The sequence below is a fragment of the Camarhynchus parvulus genome, chromosome 14 (genome assembly GCF_901933205.1).
Source record: "Camarhynchus parvulus chromosome 14, STF_HiC, whole genome shotgun sequence".
Lineage (NCBI taxonomy): Eukaryota > Metazoa > Chordata > Aves > Passeriformes > Thraupidae > Camarhynchus > Camarhynchus parvulus.
The window spans coordinates 3,787,054-3,794,354 of record NC_044584.1 but is presented as its reverse complement, the minus strand read 5'-3'; the positions used below and the strand labels follow the sequence as shown (position 1 = coordinate 3,794,354).

At 40.6% G+C, this 7,301-nt stretch overlaps 1 protein-coding gene across 1 annotated transcript; it reads left to right on the top strand.

The window, feature by feature from the left end:
• The first annotated feature begins 1,124 nt into the window (after positions 1-1,124).
• Positions 1,125-7,093, top strand: LOC115909257 (interleukin-9 receptor-like). Its single transcript, XM_030958427.1, has 8 exons — positions 1,125-1,203; positions 1,594-1,702; positions 3,012-3,205; positions 3,896-4,041; positions 4,363-4,537; positions 4,770-4,884; positions 5,910-5,994; positions 6,482-7,093. Exons 1-8 carry the CDS (start codon positions 1,125-1,127, stop codon positions 7,091-7,093), a joined length of 1,515 nt encoding a protein of 504 aa, XP_030814287.1.
• The last annotated feature ends 208 nt before the right edge of the window (positions 7,094-7,301 follow it).

The window sequence follows — 7,301 nt, the reverse complement described above, 5'->3', positions numbered from 1 at the left end:
AGCTCTTTTGAGACTGAACATTCCACCCTCTTGTTACCCCAGTTGTAAAGCTCAGTTCAGTGTCTGTTCTAGTCAAGTAGTGCAAACATTGTTCCTTCAATATTTTTTTAACTTTCAAGAAACTGTTTTTTTTATACTGATTAGTGGTCTCTGTCTACAAACTCACTCTAAGTTTTCTGGGTTTCTTTGGAGCAGCCCTCTCCTTGCAGTGGTATTGGGCTCATTTGCTGTGCTCAGGTAACAGCAAATAATGCAAACTGGAAACATCTTTTTAAAACACCACATATTGCTACATAGATCAGGTCCATATTCTTCATTTTACGTGTTGCCAAAAAATCATCAAATCAGAAACTTTTAGTGAAAAAGTGTAATTTTAAATTAAAACTTCATCAGGAGACAATTCAGAGAATTGAATTTTTGGTTAAAAAAAAAGAGAGTGAGCCAACAATAACCTTGTAGAGATGTAGAGTCCCATATTGTGGAAGATGTTCTTCAAACATCCTTGCATAACCCTTCAGTGAATTGGGATAATGACTAGGCCCTAAGTATTCTGTATCTCCCAGAGTGCTTTGACCAGGATCATATCAGTTATTCTCTGTGTCCGTTTTCTGAATATGCAGAAATAACATTGCTCCAGGAGGCCTGTGAGCTGCAAATGTCTGGAGGCTGAGAATGCTCAGAGAGGAGCATGGATGCTCTATTACTATGATTCTCTCTAAGCATCTGGTTTTGACTATGGTCAGAAACAGGATTTGGGGAAACATGAACATTGGTTCCAACCCACTGTGGCTCTCTGCTGCTCTTCAATTGTCACAAACCAGATGAAAAAAATGCAGGAAGAAAGAAAGATAGAACACCCACACCTTCTCCCACCCTTGATAAAATTGCAGGAATTGTAGATTTCCTTTCAGGCAGGTGGTGCTTTAGTGCAAAATACTATTTACTGCTATGAGAAGAACAGTTCCTATAGAAGAAATTATATAGCTGAGTTGGTGCCCTCTCTGACAGATTCAGGATCAGCTTTTGTCAGGCTGGCAGAAGTATGCAGCTAACACTTCAACCCACTGGTAGAAATACCAACAAAACTGGTCTGAATTATTATTCTGTTCTAGATACTATCTGGAATGGGAGGAGTTGTGTGGCATTTGGGGCTCCAGCTGTGCATTGCTGCTGCGCTGCTCTTTGGTGGAGGAAAAGGGAGAGGTAAGAGGAGATCTGGAATAGGTCCACTGCACAAAGACAGGCACATGTCTGTGCTCATTTTTCATTCACAGACCCTTAGGTATGCAATCCAAGGTCTTGTGACTATCCTGTCCCAGGAGCCAGTACAGCTGGCTGACAATGCCAGACCTAGGGGACTGAGCTAGGACAAGCTGGGCACCAGAAATGTGTAGCCACTGCCCAAGGTCCCTGCCCTAAGATCTTACACTCATCTCATGCAGTGAAGTGTGTTACAACAGAGTAAGAATGATGAGGAAGATCTGATGCAGTGTCAGCAAAGGAAGTAGTAGCAAGTAATGCATTTATTTAGTGTGCTGAGCAAGGCATCATCCAGTGATATATGAATCCAGTTCTGGTCTCCTTCCTCTGCAGAGCTCTCTGGCAGCCTGAGCTGCCTGAATAACTACATGACTACCGTGAGCTGCGTGTGGGTAACGGAGAAGCCCGTGGGCAATGGACCTTTCCACCTGCATTTCACCAAGTAAGAGCTGCACACTAAGAGCTGTCTGTGGTAGCCCCAGCTCTGGCTTGGACAGGACAGTACTGAGAAGCAGAGATGGAGCCCAGCTGTGGGCTTTACTCCCTCCACAGCAGGAGACCTGTGGCACAGCTAGCTCTGCCGCCTCATCACCCCAGGCCTCAGAAGCTGCTCTCTACTGTGGTACCACAGCCTCAGGGGCCACAGCAGTCAAGTGCACATGGCTGCATGGTCTCCTGTCAGCTGTGGGCTCTCCATCTGTTCAGTGAACCATTCTGGCAGGCATCTGAGAGCAGAGAACCTTTCCTTCCTGGCCTCTGGGTCCCCATGACCTGGGAACTTCCAGAGCCCATCCTATGTAAAGCTGTCTAATCAACTTCTAATCATTTCTTTCCTTTTTGCCTAGAAATTAAACACCTAATGGTTTAATGTATATTATATATATAAATACAAGTCATAATCTTTAATAAGAGATTTAGAATATTATCTGAATAGTTAAATAGATTTAGAATATTATTTGAATAGTTAAGCAGTTATAAGCTTTAATAAGAGATTTAGAATATTATCTGAATAATTTTTCCTCTAATAGAAGACATCAGGTGAATAGTTTGGTAACTGATAGGATAACTTGAGTTTAATGTATTTAAGTTATGTAGAAACATTGACTTGATAACCAGAAACTATTATATGATGGTAAGCCACTCTGAGTTAGATGCCTTATATTCTGCTATGGTTAAGTAAAAAATAGCCTAACTCTTATTAATACTAGATTTTAAATCTATGGAAAGATGGGCAAGCTGATAAACTGTGATATCCCAGTTTCCTGTGGGATCACATACAATGTGAAAAAATTGCTAACGAATGGCTAAACCACAAAAAGGCAAAGCAACTTCGAACATACTTTGCTGTCAGTACTGGTTTGTTTGTAGTGAAAGAGGACTTAATGTACAGCTTATTGTTACCTTTGTGCTATGCACTTGTAACCAACTGTCCATCCACTCTTTCCTCCAACCCACCTGCTTTCCTGCAGTGACAGCAGCTCTCTCACTTTCAGAAGGAGCAGGGAACAGCTACCAGGTGCTATGTGCAGCTTCTGTGAGATCTGGTGCTCTCAGCACTAAGGTTATAAAGGTGTCTTCTTCCTATCCAGCCCTGCCATCCATCCAGCCAGCTGGTTTGCTTGCTGTCTGCATTAAAGAGGTTCATGGTCTTCCAGAGTGTGGTGCTGTGCTAAAGTGCCACATATGCATAAACTGAAAAGCACTTAAATTGTATGACTTAAAAGAAACTTTCAGCCTTTTTATTCTTCTAGCCTCTGGTCAAAGGGCCACAACGCCAGCTGCAAACTGACTGCCACAGAGAGCATGCAGAATCAGTACCACTGCACAATTCATTTAGCCAGCCAGATCTTGGAAACAGATGGTTATAGAGTCTCTCTCCAGGGAAACTTCTTTGGATGTAATCAGACATACATGGCCTTTCTAGAGTACAATCCCCGCAAACACAGTAAGTATGAACCAGGACAGCTGAGAGCTGAGGCTCTGCCCAGCAGCTTCAGGATAGGTCTGATATGCTGCCTAACAAAGGATGTCTCAAAGATAGCAAGGGAAAACAATGGAAACAATCAAGTCTGCCCATCCCAGAGATTGCACTGTGTGAACTCCACCAGTAAGGATGCAGTTGCTGAGTGTCTCCATCCTGACTTTTCCCAGACTTCAGAGGGGCTGGCTCTGGAGCACCATTCAACAATACTTCTCATCTGCATCATGTTTTCTTGTGCCCTGGGTAATTTGCAATTGGATTGCTTCAATTATTTGTTTGTTTTATTGTTTTATTTTTCTCTAAGAAATTATGTAATGAGGAGTCATGGATTTTAACGGAGTGTCCCGTGGCCTGGTATCAGGGAGAAATTCTCAAAACCTGTCTGTATTTTTGGTATGTTGTAAGGGCAGAATGTGATATCCAGAGTGGTTCTTTGCTTGCAAGATTAACCCTAGTGACTACTGGAGTTATCCTTAATTTATGTCAGATCTGTAGCTGTTTTGATGCTGTAAGCTAACTTGGTCTACTGCTAGTGCTAGTATCCCTCTTTAGACTCAGCTTCATCTTCCATTATTTCAGTCACCCTAATATCATGCATTTTCTTTTGTGGTGTCCCAAACACTGTGAAAAAACCCCCACCTCCTCTATTTGCAGTAAAACTTGATCCACCTTTGAACATCCAGAGCAATGCCACTGCCAACAAGTGCCAGATATGGTGGAGTGCGTGGAATGTGCCTTGGTACCTCGCTGAAATTCTCCAATATGAGTTGCAGTATAAGGAGTACAGCATGTCCTGGGAGGTAACTGGATGAGGCATACAGTGAATCCTACCTTTTTCTTTGGGTACAATGGCCTTGCCACTGAGCTCTGCCAGCTGGCTTAAGATGGCCTTTCTGGTTTCCCATACTAAGGCTGAGAGATTTTACATTAAACATCAATACTGAAGTTCAATAACTCTCCTTCTTATGAAGCCTGCATCATTATTCAGGCCCTCTTCTTGCATCTAAGAAAAGAAAACATGGAAAAGAAATGAGAAGGGGAAAACCAACAAAAAAAGAGTATTTAAAAGACCATCCTTTTGCCCAATCTCATTAACAGCAATGCTTTGTAATACTTTGCAGGTTGCAATGAACAAGACACTGCCCAGTTCACTGCCACAAGTAGAAATTGAAGCCACAGAGCTTCGCAGTGGCATTGCTTATGCTGCAAGAGTTCGCTGCAAAGTTTCTGAAAATGAGAATTCATACCAGAGTCAATGGAGTGAGTGGAGCCAGACAACAGTGTTTAAAAGAGCAGGTACAAAGAATTTTCATCTCATTTCATTTCTTTTAATGTCCATGTTAATAAAAAAAAAAGTGGTAAAATGAAGCTTTTCCAATCAGAGCTAGCTTTCTTTAGTTATTCATAGCTAAATTATTTTCCTTAAGGCCTTTAGCTGCCTGTTACATTTGCAATCCTTGGTATTTTGGGGTTCTATCTTGAATTTCAGATTTTTTATTAAAAATTTTTGTGCTGATTCTTTTTCTAGATGTCCCCAAAGTCTCTGAAAATATTCTAAATATCAAAACTATGCAGTACTTGTTCATTCCTCTGAGTTTTGGCACTCTACTCTATTTATTATGGAACTGCAAGCTTTCCTCAAGGTATGTGATTTTCAATAAGTTCCCCTGATCTTTATGGCCTGAAAAGAGTAAATCAAGAGTCATTACATTATTTTTCCTTCCTGTTTCTGCTGCACAGATTCAGTCATTTCCAAAAGGTCTTCTGACAATCTTGGAATGTGACATGTTCCTTGGCTGATGATAATTAATGACACACTATACAGTCCTTAAGGAGACCAAAATACCTTTGAGACTCCCAAATTTGGCTGAAGTCCAAGGATGATGGTATCTTAAAGTTAAAGAAATTTAAGCACATGGAAATATTTGAAGTTTCATGTAGATAAATTAAAAGTGCAAGTACACAGCAACCCATAAAGGTTGTTAAACTAATGTCAATGCTAAGCTACGTGTGACATTCCTGGCAGGAGTCAGTAAGTAAAATGCCAATAAAGGCAAAATAAACTGACTCTGATTCATTTGAGACCAAGTTGCACAGAGAAAAAAGTGGTTTTAGAAACTTGGTTCAAAAATCCTCTGCAATTTTTTATTCTGGCAGAGGATAGATACCTCTTTCTTTTTTACCTTGACATACATTATTATGCTCCATACACACATCTTTTGTAGAGAAATAGAATACCTTATGTCCACATGATAAAATATTTTTATAGGATAGACTCCAATTAAGGGGCAAGGATGTCTGGCAGAATTTCTCTGTTTAAATGTAATGAAACTAGAACTCTTTAAAATACTTTCAGAAACAGTGGCTTAGATCAAGTAAGCTGATAAACAAATGCCTAAATAGCTCAGTGTATATAATGAGTAATAGACAAATATATTAAGTTTGTGACGTATTCCAAATAAACTTATCAGACTGTGCTTCAGGTAGAAACATTAAATGCATGCACAGGTGGCAGAAAAATAATTGCATGAGAAGTCAGGAATTATGATGAGTGGGCTTCAAGTGCAATCTTACTAACAAAGTGTGGGGTGGGGTTCATCTAGCCAGTATCATGGAGACAGAACACAGAAAATCTCTATTTTTTTAAAGCGGTGTTTTCTCACTTTAGGGCAAAAAGCCTCACCTGCTTTAACATTCCCACACCAGCTGCTTTCTTTCAGCCACTCTATAGTTTGCACAATGGGAATTTTAAGGTAAGAAATAAATTTCATTTCTTTCTTATGACCCTCCGTTTATGAGAGGAGGATTTTTTTCTGGGATTAATAATTCTAGCTCCTGAGCAGAGTTACTGACACATGGTTCTGATCTTCCTGAAAGGTTATAGTTTCTCATTTTGCTGCTTCCACATACTAGTTAACCACCAGAGCTTCTGTCCAGCCTCTTTCTCCTTAGAAGTGGAACTCCTCCAGTGGCTCCCAGCTCAGACTGAATGCAAAAGGTGCACCTTTTCAAAACCAAAGTGATACCAGCAGCTTGCATTATATTCTAGTGGTGTAATCTTGTAAAAATTCTTGTAAAAATTTATTAAATTAGCTGCTAGGTTTTTACCCTATTATTCTAACTTTACCTGTTGGACTTGCACTAAACATCTGGGTTATTGTGCCAAAGCTATATAAAGAAAGAAAAGTTATTTTGGAGTAACTATGCAAAATGACCCCAACTTATTGATGCTTTCATTAGGACTGGGTTGGACTGAATGAGGCTTGTAGCCAGCTTGAAAGAGAAGAGGCCAGCAACTCAAGCAAAGTGAATGCAGATAGAGTTTCTGATCTAAACACCCAAGAACTGATTTCCCAAATCTCATTGAAACCTACCGGAAGCACAGATGTGGTTACTGCAGAAGAAAACTTTGCATTTGCCTCAGGTCCAAGCCAGCAGTATGTCCCCAGCAGGTACATAAGAGCAGAAGAGATAGAGATGCGGCCAGGACTATTGTTTGCACCAAACCATGCTGATGATACCGTTGGCCCAAAATTATCTGAAATCATTAAAGACAACCTTGAGAGCCCTAGTGTTGGAAGGAATTATCCCTCTCACTCACAGCATGGAAAAGGTGACTTTCTTATGCTTCGAGAATCTTTGGGGATAAAAGATGTGTCCTTCAGTGGTAGTGACTATTGTACTTTGTGTGACAATGATACCACAGGAGGTTTGATTTCCGCTGAACTACTGAAGCTTTCTAATCACAATAGTCATGTTAAACATCAGAAAGATCAGCAACATTTGCTGAAGAATACTGCCCACAAAGTTCCTTGTGCTCTCCTATCACCTCCCAAGCGGCACAAATGGTGACTGTGCAGACAGTTTCAAACATGTATCATTTTAAAACACATCCTCAATTTCTGTACTTCAGAAGAAGATTGTAACTAAGTCCCCTGTCCAGCAAATACTACCCGTACAGGCATTCCCTAAATTAACCTCCTGGCTGCAAGATCCAGTAACCCTCTTGTCTAAGAAGGCAGCAGCAGACCTGCTGTTTTCCTCAGGAAGAACTATTATA

Bases quoted from the DNA above. Each gene is read 5' to 3' on its own strand.
- LOC115909257 (XM_030958427.1), top strand. From the start codon at position 1,125: ATGGGAGGAGTTGTGTGGCATTTGGGGCTCCAGCTGTGCATTGCTGCT. The intron at 1,204-1,593 runs GTAAGAGGAGAT...CTTCCTCTGCAG, and splicing joins TGGTGGAGGAAAAGGGAGAG to AGCTCTCTGGCAGCCTGAGC. The intron at 4,538-4,769 runs GTACAAAGAATT...TTCTTTTTCTAG, and splicing joins AACAGTGTTTAAAAGAGCAG to ATGTCCCCAAAGTCTCTGAA.